The following is a 26,695-nucleotide window of genomic DNA, read 5'->3' on the forward strand; positions in this document are numbered from 1 at the left end:
CCGAATTTGAATTCCCGCCGGGTGATTTACGCTACGCCGCCGCAACTTTACAGGCAAGTGCTTTGTGAATAAAGCACTTGCCTGAAAAACGTGCGGCGGCGTAACGTAAATCAGATACGTTACGCCCGCCCATTTTTACGCCATTCTACGAGAATCTGCCCCTTAAGGTCTTGAGTGGGACGAAACCTTAAATCCAGTACCTGGCAATAGTGCCCCCTCCCACCCGGGTCCCGTGCTCCTATCAGTGGACACAGGACCAGCATGGCAGGTGCCACTAAGAAGAGGAGGGGAGATTAGAGAACATCTGTTCACTGCTCTCTCCTACCTACTAAGAACCCGGAAGTGACATGTAACGCATCACTTCCTTTTTCCGATGTCACTTGTTCTAGCTGGTCTGGCCGGGGAAGAAGCCAATGGAAATGAAGGAAGGAAGCAATGACACAGGATTTGCATTTAGGCTTAATGCAAAGTTCCAGGCTATCGGTTCTGAGTGGGGAAAGCTGTGTTTTTGGCTTTCTCTGGACTGTAGTGCAGGACTGGGGCCCTGGAGCTTAAAGGTCTTGAGTGGGTCGAAACCTTTAACCAGTGTCTGGATTTTACTGAATACCTACAGCCTGCGTGAGTACTCATGTGTTCAGGGTCCTTATATAATTAAGCCTGAGAATAGCCCAGGGACAGCTCCCAATTCAGAGACAGGAGGTCTCACACAGGGGTCAGAGGTGGCCAGGAGTAGGACATGCAGCAGGGCGCCACAACCAATGGGTAAAGGGGAAGTTCTGCTTGTTTGCATCCTCCCTCCCCTTCCACTGCCACATTTTGGCCCTTTTTTTTGGGGGGGGGAGCGGGTACCTGGTTTTGACAGGTAGCGACTCTCACTTTCAGTCAGATGCGCCGCGACGATCTGAACCGGATGTTCCCCCTCCTTCCCTAACAGCCTTCTGGGATACATCACAGGTCCCAGAAGACTCCGGCTCGTGCATGGACAATAGGAAGGCTTCACTGCCGGAGTTCTGTCAATATCTCCAACTAGGGTTGTCCCGATACCAGTATCGGTATCGGGACCGATACCGAGTATTTGCGGGAGTACTTGTACTCCCGCAAATGCCCCCGATGCCTGAATAGAATACTTGCCCCCCGCTGCGTTAATCAGCGTGCGGGGAACATTACAGGCAGCTTTCGTTTGAATAGCTGTATTCCCCGCCGCGCCGTGTATAGACACTCCCCCTTGCTCGGGATTGGACATATCCGTCCAATCCCGAGCAAGGGGGAGTGTCTATACACGGCGCGGCAAACGAAAGTTGCCTGTAATGTTCCCCGCACGCTGATTAATGCGGCAGCGGCGGCGGCGGCGGCATCATCATCTACTAGGTATGGGGTACATGGCTGGATATATGTGGGGGGACATGGCTTAGTATATGTGGGGGGACATGGCTGGATATATGTGGGGGGACATGGCTTAGTATATGTGGGGGGACATGGCTGGATATATGTGGGGGGACATGGCTTAGTATATGTGGGGGGACATGGCTGGATATATGTGGGGGGACATGGCTGGATATATGTGGGGGGACATGGCTTAGTATATGTGGGGGGACATGGCTGGATATATGTGGGGGGACATGGCTTAGTATATGTGGGGGGACATGGCTGGATATATGTGGGGGGACATGGCTGGATATATGTGGGGGGACACGGCTGGATATATGTGGGGGGACACGGCTGGATATATGTGGGGGGACATGGCTGCAATATGTGGGGGGACACATTTTAAAAAAGTATCGGTATCGGCGAGTACATGAAAAAAAAGTATCGGTACTTGTACTCGGTCCTAAAAAAGTGGTATCGGGACAACCCTATCTCCAACCCATCAGAAACTCCAACCACGTCACTTCTGGTTTATGTAAAGCCTTAGTAATTGGAGATTTTGACGACACCGACAACCGAATATAGGGCCAGATTCAGGTAGAATTCCGGCGGCGTAACGTATTGCATATACGTTACACCGCCGCATGTTTTACGGGCAAGTGCTTGATTCACAAAGCACTTGCCTGTAAATTTGCGGCGGCGTAGCGTAAATCCATCCGGCACAAGCCCGCCTAATTCAAATGGGGCGTGGATCATTTAAATTAGGCGCGTTCCCGCGCCGAACCGACTGCGCATGCTCCGTTTTGATATTTCCCGCAGTGCTTTGCGCAAAATTACGTCTCACCGACGTGATTTTTTGAACGTCGACGTGAGTTACGTCCTTTCCTATTCACGAACGACTTACGCAAAAAAAAACGTAAACGACGGCCATACTTTAACATGGGACGTCTAAAGATAGGCCAAGAAATAGCAGCTGTAACTTTACGCCGGGAAAATAAGAGTAAGAGAGTAAGTAAGAGTAAGAGAATGCGAATTACACACACCTGTCGGCTGTCAGATGGAAGAGATCTGGCAATTGTGTAGCTGCTGGATCGGTTCCACAAAACCCTGGCAACAGTGCAAGGATAGGATCATCTAGAGCCCAGGGTGGACATGCCGAACTGCACCCCCCCTCCCCCAAGATGTATGAGCATGATGTGTCAGCAAAAAAACTACAACGCAAAAACACTGAAGACTAATCTGCATGCATAAATTCTCTCTCCTCCCAGTACAAATCCACCCTCTGCTGAAATCCTCCCTCTCAGCACAAATCTCCCCCCCCCAGCTCAAATGCCCCCCCCCCACCAAAAAAATAAAAATCACCCCTCTCCCCCTCCCACCTAGAACACATCCTCTCCCCCCTCTTCAAATCCCCCCCTCCAACACAAACCCCCCTTCTACTACAAACCTTCTTCCCCCCAACACAAGTCCCCTTAGATCAACACTCTTAGCACCCCCCCCCAAAAAAAAATCCCCTCCTAGAACAATACTTACCCCCTGCCGCCTCCTAAATTTCCCCTTCCTACACAAATCCCCTCCTTGTGGCACCCCCCACCTCACATGATAGGACAGTGCCCAGGGCAGCCGTCCCTCCTGCACACCCCTTGTACTGGCCCTGCCTGGCAATAGTGCCCCCTCCCACCCAGGCTCCGTGCTCCTATCAGTGGACCCGAAACCAGCATGGCAGGTGCCACTAAGAAGAGGAGGTGAGATTATAGAACATCCGTTCACTGCTCTCTCCTTCCTACTAAGATTCTGGAAGGGAAATGTAACCCGTCACTTCCTTTTACCAATGTCACTTCCTCTAGCTCTAGCCGGTCTGGCCGGGGAAGAAGCCAATGGAAATTAAAGCGGAGTTCCGGCCACAATTTCACTTTTTAAATATAAATACCCCTGTAATACACAAGCTTAATGTTTTCTAGTAAAGTTAGTCTGTAAACTAAGGTCCGTTTTGTTAGGTTGTTACAGCATTTAGACACTTTCTAAAATAGAAATTGACTGGGGCCATCTTAAGTGTGGGCATCATGAAGCCAGACCGTATGACTTCCTGGATTTCAGCCTTGCAGATCTCGCACATGCTCAGTGCTGCACAAGCAGTGTAATAGGTTTCAGATCAGGTTTCAGCACCTGTACTGTCCAAGTCACATGATTCTTCGAGACTGGGGAATGCACAGACTCCTGGAAAGTTACACCCACTACATTCCCAGGAGTCTGTGCGGTGTAGGTTAGGAAGCATTAAGCACCTAGGTGCAGGAAGAGGAAAGATTAACTATTCTGCCTAGCAACAACACTTTGAAGGCATCTAAAAAAAAAAAAAAAATTCTTAAAGGACTAATGACATTTTTTTTAAAACTACTGATGTAATGTTATATTTATGGGTGGAACTCCACTTTAAGGAAGGAAACAATGAAAGGCGAGCAAGTGCTGCTGCTAGGGCAAAAGGAAAGGTTCATATTATTGTTACAAGTCATTATACCTTCATTAATAAGATTTAAAATAATAAATATAAAATCAATGATATAAATCCTCACTAGTAAGGTCACAGCCAAAAAGTTCCATCCTCAGGCCCGCCCGACTTCCGGTGTGCACCGGGTGGATCCTTATGAAACGAGCGATGATAGGAGGATTAAAAGAGTTCTCTCGAATACTGGAGGCGTCGACATTTCCAAAAAATACCTGCAGATAAACAAATCAATGCATTTATTAAGTGACCAATCAATAAAGTTGGGAAAAAATATAGAAATGTAAAAATTATGACGATAAGGCCCCATTCACACCTGAGCAATTATCATCTTGAAGCAAAAAATTCAATTATTCTCTATGGAGACGGTTCACACCTCCACTTCAAGTCCCCTGAAGCTCAAACAAGTTCTGGAGCTTTTTTTGTCACGCGAATCGGGCATATTTGGGCGTTTTTTGCGCTTTTGCTTTCCCATAAAAATGAATGGAAACGCGTCATTTGTGCAATAATGCGCGTTACTGCATGCGTTTTTGCACGATTTTCAGCTCAAAACGGAAAAAAGTAAAAAAAAACAAAATATGAATAATATATGAATAAAAAAAAGGAAATAAAAAAAAGGAAAAATAAATACAAAAATAACTAAAAATCATCATAAATAAGTAAAATAAATGAATAATATGTAGAAAACATTAATAAATAATAATTAACCTTAAAAAATATTAAATACGTTATTATTATTATTATTATTATAATAATAATAATAATAATAATAATAATAATAATAATAATATAGCAACACCCAAACTCAAACAAAAAAATACATTATTAAAGTGGAGGTTTACCCAAAAAATAAATTTTTAACATTAGATTGAGGCTAATTTTGGGAAGCAGAATCGGGTTTTTTTTTTTTTAAATCAATGCAGTACTTACCGTTTTAGAGATAGATGTTCTCCGCGTCTTCCGGGTATGGGCTGCGGGACTGGGCGTTCCTATTTGATTGACAGCCTTCCGACGGTCGCATACAGCGAGTCTAGAGTTCCCGAAAGTAGCCGAACGTCGGTGCGCAGGCGCCGTATAGAGCCGCACCGACGTTCGGCAACTCGTGACGCGCTGTATGCGACCGTCGGAAGCCTGTCAATAAAATAGGAACGCCCAGTCCCGAAGATCATACCCGCTTTAATTATTTCCTTTTTGTTACTTAGTATTCATTTATTGAATTTATTTATTTTTTATTTATGATTTTTATTTGTGTATTTTTTTTACATTTATTTATTAATTTATTATTATTTGTATAATAATAATAATAATAAATAAAATAAAAAATAAATAAAATAAAAATAAATAACCCCAACATGTTCTTCTGCATTTTTTTTATTTTTATTAATCAACATTACATATGGTGTCTATTTATATAAAGAAAAATCACCATGTGAATGTCCCAGCCATCACAAATGATCCCTGTGATGTGTCTAATATCTCTTTTTCCCAGGACCGTCAGCTCCATCTAGTGACCATAATGCTGTATTTTCCTCATTGCGGGATTCAGAAAAAATAATAAATAAGGCCACTAGATGGTGCTGATGAGCATAGGAAATAAACATATTAGACACATTACGGGAGTTATTCGTGAATGCTGATCACACAGCGAATGTATAAAGAGACCCCATTGTGTGCGAAAACATTCCATTTGAACATAACAATTATTCTGGGAGCTGAATCGGCAGGTGAATTTACCAACTCAGCCCCCCAAACATGTATACTCCTCCTTATGTATCAGAACAATTTTACATTTTAGCTATAGGCCTATTGATTTGATCTGGGGGAACTGGGATCAGTCTGTGCAGGTCAATCTACCTTACATAGCAGGAAACATCTAACAGGGGCTCTAAGCCTTCTCCACTAATTAACCGGTTCCCGACCGGCTCACGCAGATATACTGCGACAGAATGGCTCTCCAGGGCGAAATCCTGTATATATACGGCTTTGCCCAGGAGAGCCACCAGAGGGCGCGCGAGCACCACCGGTGGCACTTGCGCGAGCCCGCTGCTCAGCAGGGGGAAACCGATGCGCGTGGCAGGCAGGCGCAATTGCTGCGGGCCATGCCCGATCGCGTGCACGAGCGCCAGCATGGGGATTTGTGTGTGTAAACACACAAATCCCTGTGCTGTCAGAGGGTAGACAGATCGTGTGTTTCTACAAAGTAGAAACAGCGATCTGTCATCTCTCCTATTCACTCCCCTCCCCAAACAGTTAGAACATGCTGAGGGAACACACACTTAATCTCTTGACTGCCCCCTAGTGTTAACCCCTTTCCTGCCAGTGACAATTATACAGTAATCAGTGCATTTTTATAGCAGTGATCGCTGTATAAATGTCAATGGTCCCAAAAATGTGTCAAAACTCTCCAATCTGTCAGCCGCAATGTCGCAATACCGCTAAAAATCGCAGATCACCGCCATTACTAGTAAGAAAATAAAAATGACATCCATACCATCTGATTACTACTGGTGTTCCCTTGGTACTGGCTCCACTTTTCTCCATTCAGGCTGTAGAAGATAATATATTGGGATATGTACAGAGTAAGGAATTTCTGTCGAGCGCCTTGAGTTTGTATGGCGTGAATCACCATAGGTGCCAGAAGATCCACCTAAAATAATAGACAATGAAACAAAAGCTTTATTTAGCTTCTTATCCTCCAGATTTTCATCTACCTTGTCTGGGGGTTTCCCAAGTCTTCTGTGCAGTATTAGCCCATTTCCCTGGGCCATATACATTAATGAAACCTCAAAGGTCTTGAGATGTAAATTTCCCTACAGTAGGATGATCTTCTTCTCCAATGGCCCAATAGGAACATTCTTGGCTAGCAGTTTTAAGTGAAACTTCATTTTTGGGCCCCTAAGGGCTCCTTCCATGATGAGGAGTAAGCATGTTCAGCATTTGTACACATTTTTGCATGCTTACCTTACAAAGTCCTCTCCTCCCAAGAGGTGCCCATTGTCACTCTGTCTTGGTCTTTCTGAGCAAAGAAGTCTTGAATGGAGATCCACTTTCAAACACAACTCCAGGCTCCAAGTTCCTCCCATGAGGATCTCCTCGTCAGACCTTTATGGCAGCATGGTATTCTTTTTTTTGTATATATCTTTTTTTAATTTCTTCTAGTGCATCTGGGTATAAAAGTCTTGGATGGAGAGCTGCTTTAAAGCCCAACCCCAGGCTTCATGCTCCTCTCCTGAGGAATCCCCACTTTAAGGCCTCTATGACAGTATGGATTCCTTTTTTAATTTATATGTACCTTTTTCTGATGTCTTCAAGCCCATCCAGGCCTGAACATTTTGACTGGAGATCCACTTTAAAGCCCAAGTCCAGGCTTCATGCTCCTCCCCTGAGGAACCCCCCCCTTTAAGGCCTCTTTGACAGTATGGTATCCTTTTTTACTTTATATATATATACCTTTTTCTGATGTCTTCCAGCCCATCCAGGCCTGGAAATTTTGGCTGGAGATCCACTTTGAAGCCAACGTCCAGGCTGCATGTTCCTCCCCTGATGACCTCTCCCTGCTGTTAAGGCCTCTATGACAGTACAGTATCCTTTTTTATTTTATATGTACCTTTTTCTGATGTCTTCTAGCAGCTAGCCCATCTGGGCCTGGAAGTCTTGGCTGGAGATCCAGTTTGAAGCCCAAATACGGGCTCCATTCTAAATCCCCCACCCATCCCAGCAATATGATATTCTTAAAAGAAAAAAAAATACTTACCATTTTCTGAGGTCTTCTAGCCAGTCACATGATGCACCAAATTATTTTCACCTTCTACTAGCAGTAAGCAACCCCGGATTAAGCAGAGAATGGCCCTCAAGTGATCAGCACCGCTCTTTGCACTGCTTTAAAGCCCAACCTCAGGCATCATGTGCCTCCCCTGAGGAATTCCCCCCTTTAAGGCCTCTATGACAGTCCTTTTTTACTTTATATATACCTTTTTCTGATGTCTTCTAGCCCATACAGGCCTGAAAGTTCTGGCTGGAGATCCCTTTTAAAGCCCAAGTCCAGGCTGCCCAGCAAGCTCAGCCAGGGGTCAGAAGAGCTCAGCCAGGAGTCAGAGGAGCTCAGCCAGGAGTCAGAAGAGCTCAGCCAGGAGTCAGAAGAGCTCAGCCAGGAGTCAGAAGAGCTCAGCCAGGAGTCAGAAGAGCTCAGCCAGGAGTCAGAAGAGCTCAGCCAGGAGTCAGAAGAGCTCAGTCAGGAGTCAGAGGAGCTCAGTCAGGAGTCAGAGGAGCTCAGTCAGAGGAGCTCAGCCAGGGGTCAGAGGAGCTCAGCCAGGGGTCAGAAGAGCTCAGCCAGGAGTCAGAAGAGCTCAGCCAGGAGTCAGAAGAGCTCAGCCAGGGGTCAGAGGAGCTCAGCCAGGGGTCAGAGGAGCTCAGCCAGGAGTCAGGAAACAGGAGGTCTCATCCCAGGAGTCAGGAGACAGAGGGTCTCACTCTCACCCAGGAGCCAGAGGAGCCCAGCCAGGAGAAGGGAAACCGGAGGTCTCGTCCCAGGAGTCAGGTAGGCTCCTATCGGGGGGGTTAGGAAAACCCCTATCCAGAGGCCAGCAGTGGACTGTGAAGCAGGCGCCGCGACTAAAGACTAAGAACCAGGAGATCTGGACAATAAAATCAGAAGAACTGGTAAGAAGAACAGCGGTGCTGCCAACAAGAAAGCCAGATGGCTCTGCATTTTCAGTTGACTTTTCAAGTTGATGGTGGAAACCCCTGAGTGGGCAACTGATGCGTATGTGAATTTTCCATTTTGTTCAATAAAAGTGAGCCCACCATGTCCTAAATACAGTTTAGACTGGCACAATTTGTTATAGACTCTTTAGTGTTCTGATATTTACCAAACCAACAAATGCTATTTGCAAGCAAATGGGCAATTTCTTTTTTTTTTTTATCAACCCTCACCTGAATCCAAGAATTCTGACTGTCTACACTCCATGCGTTTATAGTCCCGCTGTTTCCCAGTCTGGCCAGGAATGGCACCCAAGATCCTTTATTAACAAAAGGTAAAAGGAAAATGACAGTACATAAGAACAGAACAACATAAAATATCTAGGCCATGGTGTATAATGGTACCAGTAGTGGTCCCAGTGGCCTTCGTGGAACTTGAGCCAAATGCCCAAGATCTTAGAACATTATTTTGGCTAGGTGCACCCTATGTTTGGCCCGCCATGTACTCTGTGAAGTCTACCTCACCACTTCATTAGGAACACCTAAGAATAGTAAATATAAAAAAACTTTATTTTCCACAGATTAGGCCGATACGTATTCTTCTACATATTTTTTGGTAAGAAAATTGCAATAAGCGATTATTGATTGGTTTGCGCAAAAGTTATAGCGTCTACAAAATAGGGGGTAGTTTTATGGCATTTTTATTAATATTTTTTTTTTACTAGTAATGGCGGCGATCAGCGATTTTTATCGTGACTGCAACATTATAGCGGGCACATCTTTTGATACCATTTTGGGACCATTGTCATTTTTACAGCGATCAGTGCTATAAAAATGCATTGCTTACTGTAAAAATTACACTGGCAGTGAAGGGGTTAACCACTAGGTGGCGCTGCAGGGGTTAAGTGTTCCCTAGGGAGTGATTCTTATTGTTAGGGGGCGTGGCTACATGTGACACGTCATTGATGACCGTTCCCAATCACGGGGAGCGGTCATCAGTGACAGTGTCACTAGGCAGAATAGGAGAATGCCTTGTTTGCAAAGGCATTCCCCTGTTCTGCCCTTGCCGACTGCAATTGCGGGCCTCCCGGGAACATCGAGTTCCCGGGACCCGCAGCTGCACTCGCGAGGCATGCGCATGCCCACTGGGCATCAAATTTAAAGGGACATACCTGTACGCCAATCTGCCTGCCCGTGCCATTCTGTCTATGTAAATAGTTGTGCGGCGGTCAGCAAGTGGTTAATAAAGTTCAATCTGCAGAGAATATGCACTCGCTGTGCTGCCACAGTACATATACTGCGACAGGTTGGCACGTGGAGGCACAATCATGTACCTGTACCCTGTGCACCCAGTACTCAAGGTTCCGGTGATCATGTGATCGCTGTGCAATCACATGATCACAATGTCCACAAAGCTGTTATGAATGAATGAATTCATAGCAGCTGTGCTGCCTATGCTGTGATTGCGTACAGCTATCACAGTGTACCTGGGCAAACCATAGCACCCTGTATCATGTGATTAGCTGTAGCCAATCACAGATCACTAGCCTTCACAGCTGTCATGTTAAAAACGTTGCTGTTGCAATGATCTTCATTGTAACAACCAACTAGATGTAAAAAAAAAATTAAAATTAAATCCCTGATCACCCCCCAGTGTTACTATTGTGGAACTTAGGGCCAGATTCACAAATGAGATACGACGGCGTTTCTCCTGATACGCAGTCGTATCTCTGTTTCTATCTATGCGACTGATTCATAGAATCAGTTACGCATAGATATCTCTAAGATCCGACAGGTGTAATTGTTTTACACTGTCGAATCTTAGGATGCAGTACCGCGGCCGCCGCTGGGGGGAGTTTGCGTCGTAAACCAGCGTCGGGTATGCAAATTAGGAGTTACGGCGGATCCACGACGGTTTTTCGCGTTCGCTACGCCGCCGCTAGTCTAGTTTCCCGTCTCAAAGTTAGTGGTTTTTTTTGCTGCCCTAACTTTAGCCAGCAAGCGTATTGCTGTCTAAAGTATGGCCGTCGTTCCCGCGCCGAAATTCAAAATTTAACGTCGTTTGCGTAAGCCGTCCGGGAATACGGAAGTACGCTACGCGCGTCGCCGTTCAAAAAAATGACGTCACGGCGCGCAAAGCACGGCGGGAGTTAAGAAACGGAGCATGCGCAGTAGGTCCGGCGCGGGAGCGCGCCTAATTTAAATGGCACACGCCCATTTAAATTGGCCCGCCTTGTGCCGGAGGCCGCCGGCGTAGTTTTCATCACAAGTGCTTGGTGAATCAGGCACTTGCGATGAAAAATTGCGACGGTGTAACGTATCTAGTATACGTTACGCCGCCGCGATTCTATGTGAATCTGGCCCTTAATTACTCTAATGACAGGATGAAAAAAAAATTGTAAAAAAAAAAAATTGTAAAAAACAAACAAAAAAAAATAATAAAAAATTATAAAAAAAATTTAACATACAAGTAGCACAGTGCTGAACATCAAAAAAATTCCCTGGTCGTGAAAGTGGTAAAACCATCTGGAGTTGAAGTGGATATAGCCTGAGAACGTCCAACACGCTCATATAGGTTTTGATGGTCAGATGTCCACAAACTTTGACCACATAATGTATGTATGTCATATACAGTATTTTATTTGGGGTTGCACCTATGCGTTACTGATTGTCTCGTCGTATATGTTTGTTTTGTATGTTTTATAGTAATTACTTAAAAATATTAAAATTTCTTACCATAATGTCCTGACGCAGTAATCTGTAAATCTTTGATTTTTCCTGATGATAAACCAAGAGGTTGGTGACACCCTGAAGGACGAAGCACATGTACAATATGTATTATGTTCTAAACTTAACTTGCACTATGTAATGATACAATTAATATGTACACTATATAGACAGAGGTATTTGGCTCCTCTGCAAATGATTGGGTTCAGGTGCTTCCAGTGAAGGGTATACATTTTAGACAATTGTGCTTTTCCACCCTTGTGGTAACAAATAGAGGAAGACCCTCTTCTGTTCCTACATTACTGTGCCCCTGTGTACAAAGAGAGTCCTGACCTCAACCCTACTTAGAAAGAACTTTGGGATCAGGCCTTCTCCTCCAATATCAGTACCTGACCTCAACCCTACTTAGAAAGAACTTTGAGATCAGGTCTTCTCTTCCAATATCAGTACCTGACCTCAACCCTACTTACAAAGAACTTTGGGATCAGGTCTTCTCTTCCAATATCAGTACCTGACCTCAACCCTACTTTAGAAAGAACTTTGAGATCAGGCCTTCTCCTCCAATATCAGTACCTGACCTCAACCCTACTTAGAAAGAACTTTGAGATCAGGTCTTCTCTTCCAATATCAGTACCTGACCTCAACCCTACTTACAAAGAACTTTGGGATCAGGTCTTCTCTTCCAATATCAGTACCTGACCTCAACCCTACTTTAGAAAGAACTTTGGGATCAGGTCTTCTCCTCCAGTATCAGTACCTGACCTCAATGCTACTTTAGAAAGAACTTTGGGATCAGGTCTTCTCCTCCAATATCAGTACCTGACCTCAACCCTACTTTAGAAAGAACTTTGGGATCAGGTCTTCTCTTCCAATATCAGTACCTGACCTCAACCCTACTTTAGAAAGAACTTTGGGATAAGGTCTTCTCCTCCAATATCAGTACCTGACCTCAACACTACTTTAAAAAGAACTTTGGGATCAGATCTTCTCCTCCAATATCAGTACCTGACCTCAACCCTACTTTAGAAAGAACTTTGGGATAATGTCTTCTCCTCCAATATCAGTACCTGACCTCAACCCTACTTTAGAAAGAACTTTGGGATCAGGTCTTTTCCATATCAGTACCTGACCTCAACCCTACTTTAGAAAGAACTTTGGGATCAGGTCTTCTCCTCCAATACCAGTACCTGACCTCAACCCTACTTTAAAAAGAACTTTGGGATAAGATCTTTTCCTCCAATATCAGTACCTGACCTCAACCCTACTTTAAAAAGAACTTTGGGATCAGATCTTCTCCTCCAATATCAGTACCTGACCTCAACCCTACTTTAGAAAGAACTTTGGGATAAGGTCTTCTCCTCCAATATCAGTACCTGACCTCAACCCTACTTTAAAAAGAACTTTGGGATCAGATCTTCTCCTCCAATATCAGTACCTGACCTCAACCCTACTTTAGAAAGAACTTTGGGATAATGTCTTCTCATCCAATATCAGTACCTGACCTCAACCCTACTTTAGAAAGAACTTTGGGATCAGATCTTCTCCTCCAATATCAGTACCTGACCTCAACCCTACTTTAAAAAGAACTTTGGGATAAGATCTTCTCCTCCAATATCAGTACCTGACCTCAACCCTACTTTAAAAAGAACTTTGGGATCAGATCTTCTCCTCCAATATCAGTACCTGACCTCAACCCTACTTTAGAAAGAACTTTGGGATAATGTCTTCTCCTCCAATATCAGTACCTGACCTCAACCCTACTTTAAAAAGAACTTTGGGATCAGATCTTCTCCTCCAATATCAGTACCTGACCTTAACCCTACTTTAAAAAAAACTTTGGGATCAGATCTTCTCCTCCAATATCAGTACCTGACCTCAACCCTACTTTAGAAAGAACTTTGGGATAATGTCTTCTCCTCCAATATCAGTACCTGACCTCAACCCTACTTTAAAAAGAACTTTGGGATCAGATCTTCTCCTCCAATATCAGTACCTGACCTCAACCCTACTTTAAAAAGAACTTTGGGATCAGATCTTCTCCTCCAATATCAGTACCTGACCTCAACCCTACTTTAGAAAGAACTTTGGGATAATGTCTTCTCATCCAATATCAGTACCTGACCTCAACCCTACTTTAGAAAGAACTTTGGGATAATGTCTTCTCCTCCAATATCAGTACCTGACCTCAACCCTACTTTAAAAAGAACTTTGGGATCAGATCTTCTCCTCCAATATCAGTACCTGACCTTAACCCTACTTTAAAAAGAACTTTGGGATCAGATCTTCTCCTCCAATATCAGTACCTGACCCCAACCCTACTTTAGAAAGAACTTTGGGATCAGGTCTTCTCCTCCAATATCAGTACCTGACCTCAACCCTACTTTAAAAAGAACTTTGGGATAAGATCTTTTCCTCCAATATCAGTACCTGACCTCAACCCTACTTTAAAAAGAACTTTGGGATCAGATCTTCTCCTCCAATATCAGTACCTGACCTCAACCCTACTTTAGAAAGAACTTTGGGATAAGGTCTTCTCCTCCAATATCAGTACCTGACCTCAACCCTACTTTAAAAAGAACTTTGGGATCAGATCTTCTCCTCCAATATCAGTACCTGACCTCAACCCTACTTTAGAAAGAACTTTGGGATAATGTCTTCTCATCCAATATCAGTACCTGACCTCAACCCTACTTTAGAAAGAACTTTGGGATCAGATCTTCTCCTCCAATATCAGTACCTGACCTCAACCCTACTTTAAAAAGAACTTTGGGATAAGATCTTCTCCTCCAATATCAGTACCTGACCTCAACCCTACTTTAAAAAGAACTTTGGGATCAGATCTTCTCCTCCAATATCAGTACCTGACCTCAACCCTACTTTAGAAAGAACTTTGGGATAATGTCTTCTCCTCCAATATCAGTACCTGACCTCAACCCTACTTTAAAAAGAACTTTGGGATCAGATCTTCTCCTCCAATATCAGTACCTGACCTTAACCCTACTTTAAAAAAAACTTTGGGATCAGATCTTCTCCTCCAATATCAGTACCTGACCTCAACCCTACTTTAGAAAGAACTTTGGGATAATGTCTTCTCCTCCAATATCAGTACCTGACCTCAACCCTACTTTAAAAAGAACTTTGGGATCAGATCTTCTCCTCCAATATCAGTACCTGACCTCAACCCTACTTTAAAAAGAACTTTGGGATCAGATCTTCTCCTCCAATATCAGTACCTGACCTCAACCCTACTTTAGAAAGAACTTTGGGATAATGTCTTCTCATCCAATATCAGTACCTGACCTCAACCCTACTTTAGAAAGAACTTTGGGATAATGTCTTCTCCTCCAATATCAGTACCTGACCTCAACCCTACTTTAAAAAGAACTTTGGGATCAGATCTTCTCCTCCAATATCAGTACCTGACCTTAACCCTACTTTAAAAAGAACTTTGGGATCAGATCTTCTCCTCCAATATCAGTACCTGACCCCAACCCTACTTTAGAAAGAACTTTGGGATCAGGTCTTCTCCTCCAATATCAGTACCTGACCTCAACCCTACTTTAAAAAGAACTTTGGGATCAGATCTTCTCCTCCAATATCAGTACCTGACCTTAACCCTACTTTAGAAAGAACTTTGGGATCAGGTCTTCTCCTCCAATATCAGTACCTGACCTCAATTCTACTGAACACCATTAGGATCAGATCTTCTCATCCAGCATTAGGACCTAACCTCAACCCTACTGAACACCTTTGGGATAAATTAGAATGCAGATTGTGAGCCAGGTCCTCTCATCCAACATCAGTACCTGACCTCACACATGCTCTTTTGGCTGAATGAGCACACATTCCCACAGATACCGTTCAAAATCTTGTGGAAAATCTTCCCAGGACAATAGAGACTGTTATAACTGCAATGGGGGCAACCCCATAATAATAGCCATGGGCCCAGATTCACAAAGGACTTACGACGGTGTATCTCCACGTACGCCGTTGTAAGTCCGAATGTGCGCCGTCGTATCTTCGCGCCTAATTCATATAATCAGATACGCCTCATGGTTGCCAAGATACGAGCGGCGTAAGTCTCCTACGCCGTCGTATCTTGGGGTGCATATTAACGCTGGCCGCTAGGGGCGCTTCCATATGTTTCGGCGTCAAATGTGCTAATGAGCTAGATACGCCGATTCACGGACGTACTTGCGCCCGGCGTATTAAAATATGCTGTTTACGTAGGGCATTTGACCGGCGTAACTTTACCCCTCATAAAGCAGGGGTAAGTCATGTTAGGTATGGACGTCAGAAACGTCGGAACAGCGTCGTATTTTACGTCATCCGTGAATGGGGATGGGCGTAGGTTACGTTCACGTCGACTAAACATTGAGCCAGCGTAAGTTAGGGAGAAAATTCGACGTGATACTGAGCATGCGCACGCATGCGCCGTTCGTTAGGTGCGTCATTTATGTGGGGTCACGATTCATTACCATACAACACGCCCCCTACCAGCCTAGTTTTAATTAGGCGGGCTTACGACGGCCCATTTACGCTACGCCGCCGTATCTTAGGGCGCAAGTTCTTTGTGAATACGGTACTCGCCTCTCTAAGTTACGGCGGCGTCTAGGATACGCTACGCCCACACAAAGATACGCCCTCCTACAAGAATCTGGGCCATGGTTTTGGAAATGGATGTCCAACAAGCTCATAGAGGTGCGGCGGTCACTTTTTGGGCATAAAGTGTAGATTTAATGACATTTTTAATAACACTATTGCCATGTTTAAATATTAAAATGACATTCTTTGCACAGACTCACTTGGATTATAAACTAGGTAGAGTGCGGTCATATTATGGTTATTATATTCTCCTTCTGGTTCTATAAGCCACAGGCCAGTTGCTTGAGCTGTCATTTCCAAAGTCACCCCAACACCTGCAAATAAAAACATCAATGAAATTTAAAGAGAGTAAAAAAAAGTTAAAAAAAAAAACATGTAGCGGTGCACTAAGCACGAGTTCAAAAGATCCACACATCACCCCGCTGTCTGACCATCCATTCATCCATTTCTTGAAACACAATGATGTCACTTGCTTTACCTTGCAGTATTTTGATTGAAGGGTTAACTTGGGTAGAGTTGGAAAGGATATTATGCCATGGGATGCCCATACAACTTGGCACATTTGGTAGTTTAACCCTTTTATGACTAAGCCTATTTCTGACATTGTGGGCCGGATTCAGATAGGTTAGCGGATCTTTAGATCCGCGTAACCTATCTGATTTACGATCCACCGCCGCCAGTTTTTGAGGCGAGTGCTTAATTCAGAAAGCACTTACCTCAAAACTTGCGGCGGCGTATCGTAAGTCCCCCGGCGGAATTCAAATTCCGCGGCTAGGGGGAGTGTACTATTTAAATCAGGCACGTCCCCGCGCCATTCGAACAGCGCATGCGCCGTCCGCGAATTTTCCCAGCGTGCATTGCTCCAAATGACGTCGCTAGGACGTCATTGGTTTCGGCGTGAGTGTAACTTGCGTCCAGCTCTTTTCTGAATCGACGTACGCAAACGACGTAAAAGTTCAAAACTCGCCGCGGGAACGACGGCCATACTTAACATAGGATACCCCTCACATAGCAGGGGTAACTATACGCCAAAAAAAGCCGAACGCAAGCGACGTAAAAAAAAAGCGACGGGCATTCGTTTCTGAATCGGCGGAAATCCTCATTTGCATATTTGTCGCGTGTAAAAAACGAAACGCCACCTAGCGGCCGGCCTGGAATTGCAGCCTAAGATCCGACGGTGTAAGTCACTTACACCTGTCGGATCTAAAGAGATCTATGCGGAACCTGATTCTATGAATCAGCCGCATAGATCCGACCGACGGAACTCAGAGATACGACGGCGTATCAGGAGATACGACGTCGTATCACTATCTGAATCCGGGCCTTGGTGTTTACAAGTTAAAATCCATATTTTTTGTGCTAGAAAATTACTTAGAACTAGGGGTGCACCAAAATGGAAATTTCAGAACCGAAACTAAACAAAAAAAAATTTCAGACCGAAACCGAAAATAACTTTTCTTTTTTTTCCCCCTATTTCAATTTTTTGGGGAAATAATTGTATGTATTACATGAGACATTTTAATTAGCTTCATTGATTTAAAATAACCAGAATTGAAAAGCTCCAAGTCAATATAATAAAATCCAAACTTTTAATTAAAAATTGGACACATATATCAAATATGATATAATATATATATATATATATATATATATATATATATATATATATATATATATATATATATATAGTAGATGCCAGACATCTTTATATAATTAATTATTGATATCATATAATATATAAAAGATCTTAGATGTCTGTGTGTACTGCACTAGGTGAGGTATGAGGAGGATAATAACAAGGCATTCATTCATATGGTACATGACATACTGACATAGACCTAGTCAGCACCTTGCAGGCTTGCATTTAAAAAGGCAGAGTCGCGCGGGGCACATTAATCAAAAAATTGCACTATAGTCAAATGCTGGTGGTCTGTGACAGTCAGTCACAGACCTTACCTTAACTGCTGGCGTAAGTGAGTCCCGCCGTCGGGTGATGAGGTGAGCAACTTGCTCGGAGTCACGCGGGGTTGGATGGCGCCCAGCCCCCACAGAATGCGGACTTCACTGTTGACTGTCTGAGGGGAGCGGCATGGACAGCCGACGGTCGGACTCGCACCCGCCAGTGACTGGCTGCGACGTCACGATGCCGACGCTGGCAGTGGCAGAGCAGGGGAAACAGGAAATGAGCCATACGGACGGTAATTAAGTCCGGCTCTGAGGTGGGTCATTATCGGCCAGTATTTCTGTTGTTTCGGCATGACCCCAAAAACACAATTTCCTGACAGACTCCATGGCAGACTACGTATGGGTTAACCCCGCCTCCTCTCTACTGCTATAGGACCCCCTACCCATAAATTTGAGCTCACCTCCATGGACTGTGTTCCTTTTTTGTCCTCCTCACATGGACCTTCATCATGCGATTCTGTGCATTCAGGATTTTCTGTCCAGTCGGTATCTTTTTTTGCTGCGGTGCGCCCAGGGCCCAGCTAAGAGCGGGCAAGTGTTTTCGGGCAGTTTATTACCCCTATGGTGGAAGGGATGTGGCCCAGTGTACCAGGATGGACGTGGAGCTGGCTGGCAAGATCTGAAGAAATCTACTTTATCTTCCATGGCAGCGTTTTTGTGTGTATGTCCGTCTTTTGCTTTGCTGTATGCCCCATATTGTTTATTAGGCTCCCGGTGTGTGTGGAACGCTTCTGCGTTCCAGGATGTCTCCCTCTTCCTAGTTCCCGGGTCGCCGTACGTCCGTGCATGCGCGAAGCCGCGGTGAAACTGAGGCTTGGTTTCTGCGCATGCGAGGTGCGGCGGAGGGGTCAGGGGCCGCACAGGCGCAGTCGGGCCGGTCTTCTCGGCGCATGCGCGTCACGGGGAACGGCCGTGACGTCATTCCGGCGGGGGATTTAAACCGCTGAGGTGCCCCATATAGGTGGGATAACCTGTGGGCAATAGCGGCGGCATCCCGGAGCATCGATCTCACTTGGGCAAGGTAAGCCCTGTCTTGGGGGAGTGTGCCACTTAAGTCCCTTAAAGGGGACATTTAAAAAAAAAAAAATGTTTATTTAATTTTAATTCATTTATTTATTTATTTATACTTCCTTAGTGGTATTTCTGATTCCTGTCACTGCGTTTCCCCCTCATAATGGATTCTTCACCGCCGTGTAGCCAGTCCTCCCGCACAAGGTATGTGCGGCGGGGGAGGGGGATGGTAGATAATGTGTTTTCAATTGTGGTTGCTAATTGTGTTTACTGGTTACCTTCCTTCCCCTCCCTCTGTCTGTACTGTTTTTTTTCACTACAGCCCGGCTGAATCTGTTCATCGGTCACAAGATAGGGACCTTGCAAGGCCACAAGACCATCATCAGTCATCTTCCAGGTTCAGACAGGACACCCCGTCTGGGTCCCACTATCACAGGGGACGCTCACATTCCCCCTCCAAGTATAGGAGATGTTCCCATTCCTCTTCTAGTCACCGCCGCCACCACCACCGCGATAGTCGCTCTGACCATAGAGCAGGTTGGGGATGTAAAATTTGAATCCCGGAGGGCAAATCGCTATGCGACCCATGTTATGCCCGAGCGGTCGGTGAGAAAGAGACGGAAAAACAAAATCTTGAGTCTCTTGTTAAATGTGTGGTGAAACAATCTATGAGGGAATTAGACCCCCCCCCACATGAGAGGATCCCGGCCAATTCCAGCCTCATGATGCCTCCCATGATTCCTCGCACAGCGAGATGGAGGGAGATGATTATTCTGATTATTATAGCTTTAGTCTCCCCATTAATCAAGGCGGTCAAGGAGACCCTAAAATTGGAGGATACTGCTGCTCCCCCAGAGAAACAGAGGAAGCTGTTCAAACAACTAGGGAAAGAACGTTCCAATTTTCCACTTCCCTCCGAACTGAAAGATGTTTTTTAGGAAGAATGGAGCAAAGGGGATAAGAAAGTTTCAACGTTGAACAAAACTTCAAAACTCTATCCCTTTAAAGCCGAGGATGTAAAACATCTGGAAAATGCTCCCCTTGTGGATGCAGCAGTAATGCGCCTAGCGAAGCATGTCACCCTTCTGCTAGAGCACAGGTGTCAAACACAAGGCCCACGGGCCGAATGCGGCCCTCCAGGCCATTTCATGTGGCCCTCGCACCTCTCCTGCAGATGCAGGAGAGCTCCAGCCCTCCTCTGGTCCTACTCCAGCCCCCAACTTTCTGCTTTCAAGCAATGCATCCAGCTTCTTCCCAGCAGCACCATAAGGAAAGGGGGTGCACTGTGATGTAAGGGAGAGTGGGGGACTCAACTTCTGATGGTGGGGTGGCTCTTGACATCTAATGTAAGGGGAGGGGATGCGCTGGACATCTAATCTTACAGATACAACTGGCCCTTTTGAGGGCAATCATAATGCTGATGTGGCCCACAATGAAACTGAGTTTGACACCCCTGTGCTAGAGGATACAGTATCTTTTAAAGATGGCCTGGAGCGCAAAATAGATCAAGATCTTAAAAGGATCTATAACTTGGCTGGGATGGCCTGCAAACCAGCCTTGGCACTTGCAGTCACGTCCAAAGCCATGGAGGCCTGGGTTGAAAACGTGGATTCAGTTCTGAAAGGAGTGTCAGAAGATCTAGCTCAAGGATCGGCAGTACAAGAGCTTAAATTGGCGGTTGCCTTTTTGGGGGAGGCATCGATTGACCTTATTCGCCTGATGGCCAGATCGATATTGTCTTCAGTCACGGCCAAACGGGCTTTGTGGTTGCGTCCCTGGCTTGCTGACCCAGCCTCTAAGCAGGCATGGTGTAAAATTCCCTTTGAGGGGTCATCATTGTTCGGTAACAAATTGGATAATGCCATTTCTAAGGCCACAGGCGGGAAGTCCTCCCCCAGGACAGGCGTCCGTTTAACCAAAGAAGGCCTCAGCGTAGGCGCAGTACAGAGCGCTCGAGGGAAGCACGCTCCTATGAACCCAGACAGGATTTCAGGAGAAGCTGGAACTGGAATAGAGGGCAGTCTTCCTTTCAGAAGTCCGCCAAGAAACAGACATCTGGTGGACGTGAGCCAACAAAATCTTTTTGAGATTGGGCCCGCCCAGGCGGGTCGGGTAGGGGCTCGCTTACATCATTTCCGGCACATCTGGGTGGCCTCAATCTCAGACTATTGGACCATCAAAACAGTCTCCACAGGCCACACTTGGTCCTTCGTCAAAGTTCCTCCCAACAGACCAATGTCCACGACACTATCACGATCGGAAGAAAAACAACAAGTTCTACTGTCTTACGTAAATACTCAAGGAGCAGTGGTACCACTACCTGGACGACCTGTTAGTTATTTCTCAAGACAGGCAACTACTTCTAGTTCACAGGGAACAAGTAATTTCCACACTTTTAGAATTCGGATGGCTCCTAAACCGAGAGAAAAGCCAACTAGAACCGACCCAGTGCCTAATTTACCTCGGAGCTCAGTTCAACACCATAGAGAACACTATCTCTCTTCCAGAGGAAAAAATCCCGGTCATTCGGGAAAGAATCTCCCTAGCCCTAGATTCCTCACACCTGAGAGCTTCGCAGTGCCTAAAGATAATCGGCAAAATGGTGGCCACAGCCCCTATGGTCAAATGGGCAATGTGGAGGCTTCGTCCCTTCCAAGCGGGCTTCCTTCAGCAATGAAGGTCTGAAAACATGAGTCAGTGGATTCAGATCACTCAGTTGATGAAGAACAGTCTCCTTTGGTGGCTCCAACGCAAAAACCTGTTGACATGCCACTCTCTTGTTCCCATCTAATGGGTGCCTGTTACTTCCGATGCCAGCAATGCGGGCTGGGGGGCCCATTGTGGTCAATAATTGGCACAAGGCAAATGGGATGCTCGGCTCCACATTCCAGGGTCAAACGTTTTGGAGCTTCGTGCGGCATGGTGTGCCCTTCAATCCTTTTCTCATCTCCTGAAAGGGAAATCAGTTTTACTCAAGATGGACAACACCACGGCTGTGGCGTATGTGAAGAGACAAGGGAGCACTCGGAGTTCTGCCCTTCTCCAAGAGGTCGAGCCCATCTTGACCTGGGCTCAAAGGAACCTGCTCAATCTGTCAGCAGTCTTCAATCCAGGGGAGCAGAACACTCAAGCGGACTTCTTGTCTCGCAACAATCTAGACAACAACGAATGGTCACTGCATCCTCAGACCTTCAAGTGGATCCTATCGTTGGGAATCGATCTCGAGGTGGATCTGTTTGCATCTCCCTGCAACCACAAACTCAACAAATACTACACTCAAGTCCGTTGCAGTCAAGCTTTCAGAGTAGATGCTTTAACGAGTCAGTGGAACTTCAACAGGGCGTATGCCTTCCCTCCACCTCCGATCATTCTAAAGTCCCTTCAGAGGCTTCAATTGGAGACGATCAAAGTGGTGACAATAGAACCCTACTGGCCGAGCAGGCCGTGGTTTCCCCTCCTGATCCAGATGAGCTTCCGGGACCCGTTGCCTCTCCCTCTCAGACCGGACCTTCTTTCTCAGGGGGCGACCCTGCACCCCTGTCCAGCAATACTGAGACTGATGGTCTGGTTCTTGAGAGGGAGAGGCTAGAGTCTCTCGGCTGTGCTTCGACAGTTATTTCTACCCTCATGAGTTCCAGAAAGCCTAGTACCAACAGAGTCTACAGTAGAATATGGGCCAAGTTTGTTAACTTTTCTACGTCAACAGGAAGATCATGCAGAGATCCTGGAGTCCAAGACATCCTCAGTTTTCTCCAGTCTGGCCTGGATCTTCCTCTTTCGGTTAGTTCCCTTAGAGTGCAAGTATCGGCTTTGTCAGCCTTTTCAGGAACAGCATGGGCAACTGACCCACTGATAAGACAATTCTTTCGTGGGGCATCGAGACTCAGACCTCAGAGGAATCCTAGATTCCCCAAATGGGATATTCCATTCGTCCTTGACGCATTGTCAATTCTAAACAACAAAGATCTTTCATTGAAGGACTTGTCACTTAAACTGGCCTTTTTGGTGGCCATCACCTCAGCCAAAAGGGTATTGGAGATGAGCTTTTTGGGATGTCAGGAACCTTTTCTGACTTTCTTTCCGGACCAGGTGGTCCTTATTCCCATGCTTGGGTCCAAACCAAAAGTTACTTCCGTGTTTCACGAAAACCAGGGGATAGTGCTTCCTACTTTCAAGTCTCCAGGATCTACGGATGTACATCCTTTGGATGTGGGCGAAACACTGAGGGAGTACTTACGAGTCACTTCGTCTTTCAGATGTTTCAATCATCTGTTCTTATTACACTCTGGCAGCAATAGAGGAAAACGTGATTCTTCAAGAACAATAGCGGCCTGGATTGTTCAAGCTATTCAACAAGCTTACAGGGCAAAGGGCTTGGCTCCTCCAGAGGCAGTGATGGCTTATTCCACCAGAGGCATGGCGACCTCATGGGCAGCGGCTCGACATGTGGCTCCTGATGTGATATGCAAGGCAGCCTTGTGGTCTTCGATCAACACTTTCATGTCTCATTATTGTATAGAGCCTGCTGGGAAAACGTATTGACTCGAGTATAAGCCTAGGGTGTCCATCTGCATGCCTCACTGTGTCCATGCCTCACTGTGTCCATGCCTCACTGTGTCCATGCCTCACTGTGTCCATGCCTCACTGTGCCCATGTCTCACTGTGCCCATGTCTCACTGTGCCCATGCCTCACTGTGTCCATGTGCATGCCTCACCGTGCCTATGTCTCACTGTGTCCACGCCTCACTGTGTCCACGCCTCACTGTGTCCACGCCTCACTGTGTCCACGCCTCACTGTGTCCACGCCTCACTGTGTCCACGCCTCACTGTGTCCATGCCTCTATATGCCCATGCCTCTATATGCCCATGCCTCACTGTGTCCATGCCTCACTGTGTCCATGCCTCACTGTGTCCATGCCTCTCTATGCCCATGCCTCACTGTGTCCACACCTCTCTATGCCCATGCCTCACTGTGTCCATGCCTCACTGTGTCCATGCCTCTCTATGCCCATGCCTCACTGTGTCCATGCCTCACTGTGTCCATGCCTCACTGTGTCCATGACTAGACTGATGTTTAACATATGAGTCTATAGAAGAGGTGCCCGGCTTTGAAAAAAATCGGTGCTCCCCAGCCGGAGGTCCCCCAGGACAACAAACTTCGCACACTTATTGGGGAAGAGTGGGGCTACATGTGTGCCAAGTTTGGTACTGGTACGCGGTCCCCAAACCCTGGGAGATCAGGCGCAAATAGATGACTCGAGTATAAGCCGAGGGGGGGGCATTTGCTGAAAAACTCGGCTTATACTCGAGTATATACGGTATTTATTTCCCATACATAGAAGGATGAAATCCTACAACAATCCTTACCAGGGTATAGGTTCACTATACTACACGGGTGGTCCTTCTGGCTTCCTTGCTTGAGGATGTTCCCATGAAACTGCACAGGAAGGATGTCTCTTCTTCCAACGTTCAGTAGATGCCACCGTGTCTTTCTATCCAAAGGCAAGACAAGTCCAGGAAGAGAGTCATCCACATAGCCATTGATTGCTAAAAGGCCAAGAAAGATAAAAAAAAAAAATTATAATATAACTCTTTACTGCAATGAGATCATATAGGCATCATTGGCCAACCAGGATAGGTAGATACAACCAGGGATTTCCTCACTTTGGAGGAATTTCCTCACTTCCTGTTTTGGCTATGGGACAGGAAGTAAAGGGAAATTTCCCCAATGGCAGATAAAAACGGATAGGATAACCCATTCTAAATAAATCTAAAATAAAATAAAAATAAAATCTTTAGTTCAACTTTGAGTGATAATAAGAATATCACCAATAGACAAGGAGTAAGGGGATGTCTGTAAATACAAAAATATACAGGATTATCTAATGGAAGGAAGAAATAATTAAATGACAATGGTCCCAAAAATGTGTCAAAATTGTCCGATGTGTCCGCCATAATGTCGCAGTCACGAAAAAAATTGCTGATCGCCGCCATTAGTAGTAAAAAAAATTTTTTTTTATAAAAATGCAATAAAACTATCCCCTATTTTGTAAACGCTACAAATTTTGCACAAACCAATCGATAAACGCTTATTGCAATTTTTTTTTTTTTTACAAAAATAGGTAGAAGAATACGTAGCGGCCTAAACTGAGGGAAAAAAATGTTTTTTTATATATTTTTTGGGGATATTTATTATAGCAAAAAGTAAAAAATATTGTGGCCCAGATTCAAAAAGATTAGCGTATCTTTCTGCGGGCGTAGCGCATCTCATATGCGCTACGCCGCCGTAACTCAGTCAGGCGAGTAGTGTATTCTGAAAGATCTTACGCCCGAAGTTACGGCGGCGTAGCGTACATGGGCGGGCGTAAGCCTGCCTAATTCAAATGTGGATGATGTGGGCGTGTTTTATTTAAATTACTTGTGACCCCACGTAATTGACGTTTCTTACGAACGGCGCGTGCGCCGTCCGTGAACGTTTTCAAGTGCGCATCCTCCAAATTACGCCGCAAACTGTCAATGCTTTCGACGTGAATGTAACTTACGTACAGCCCTATTCACGAACGACTTACGCAAACGACGTAAAATACGACGCTGTTCGTACGTTTCCGACGTCCATACCTAACATGACTTACTCTTGCTTTATGAGGGGTAACTTTACGCCGGAAAAAGCCTTTACGTAAACAATGTAAAAAAATGCGCCGGGTGTACGTACGTTTGTGAATCGGCGTATCTACCTAATTTTCATATTCCTCGCGTAAATCTACGGAAGCGCCACCTAGCGGCCAGCGTAAATATGCAACTAAGATACGACGGCGTAAGAGGCTTACGCCAGTTGGATCTTACCAAAATTCCGGCGTATCTTGTTTTCTGAATACAGATAAAAGATACGCAGGCGCATCCTAGAAGTTACGTGGCGTATCAATAGATACGCCAGCGTAACTTCGTTCTGAATCCGGGCCTGTATTTTTTTCAAAATTGTCGCTCTATTTTTGTTTATAGCGCAAAAAATAAAAACCGCAGAGGTGATCAAATACCACCAAAAGAAAGCTCTATTTGTGGGGAAAAAAAGACGCCAATTTTGTTTGGGAGCCACGTCGCACGACCGCGCAATTGTCAGTTAAAGAGACGCAGTGCCAAATCGCAAAAAGGGGCCTGGTCCTTTACCTGCATTTTGGTCCGGGTCTTAAAGCGGTAGTTCACCCTCCTTTCCATCATTAGACCATTAAATTCGGCATCGTAGCGCGAGCTACGGTATGCCGGTCTTAAATTTTTAATCCCCGTACTCACTGTGGTATCGCTGATTGAAGAATCCGACTCCCGCGGGGAATGGGCGTGCCTATGGAGAGGGAGGATGATTGACGGCCGGCTCTGGCACGTCACGCTCCCCGAAGACAGCCGGAGTAGGTCTCGGCTATTCACGACGCCTGCGCACAGGCTATGCGCAGGCGCCGTGAATAGCCAAGCCTATTTCGGCTATTTCCGGAGAAGCGTGACGTGCCAGGGCCGGCCGTCAATCACCTTCTCTCACCATAGGAACGCCCATTCCCCGGATTCTTCAATCAGCGATACCACAGTGAGTACGGGCATAAAAAATGTAAGACCGGCATACCGTAGCTCGCGCTACGATGCCGAATTTAATGGTCTAATAAAAAAAGAACCCCCGCTTTAAGTGGTTAAACCAGCTGGGAGCCACAAAGAAGGAGCAATATGAACCCATACAGCCCCAAATCACCATACTGACATGTCTGGCATAGACCAACTTTTGGATCTTGCATGTGAACTGTGATCGTTCTCTCTTTCTCGCCCCCCATAACCCTGTAGTAG

At 45.6% G+C, this 26,695-nt stretch overlaps 1 protein-coding gene across 1 annotated transcript in view; it reads right to left on the minus strand.

The window, feature by feature from the left end:
* The window catches only part of F8 (coagulation factor VIII), a 99,358-nt gene that overhangs the window by 9,073 nt on the left and 63,590 nt on the right, over positions 1 to 26,695 (minus strand). Inside the window, exons 18-23 of the mRNA XM_040322800.1 lie at positions 24,239 to 24,418; positions 16,096 to 16,209; positions 11,300 to 11,371; positions 8,798 to 8,883; positions 6,357 to 6,512; positions 3,936 to 4,080 (exon numbers count right to left, since the gene is read on the minus strand). Of these exons, the coding sequence (XP_040178734.1) occupies positions 3,936 to 4,080; positions 6,357 to 6,512; positions 8,798 to 8,883; positions 11,300 to 11,371; positions 16,096 to 16,209; positions 24,239 to 24,418 (753 nt within the window). The remainder of the gene's footprint in view (positions 1 to 3,935; positions 4,081 to 6,356; positions 6,513 to 8,797; positions 8,884 to 11,299; positions 11,372 to 16,095; positions 16,210 to 24,238; positions 24,419 to 26,695) is intronic.

Source organism: Rana temporaria, chromosome 9 (assembly GCF_905171775.1).
Source record: "Rana temporaria chromosome 9, aRanTem1.1, whole genome shotgun sequence".
In the NCBI taxonomy this organism is placed as follows: domain Eukaryota; kingdom Metazoa; phylum Chordata; class Amphibia; order Anura; family Ranidae; genus Rana; species Rana temporaria.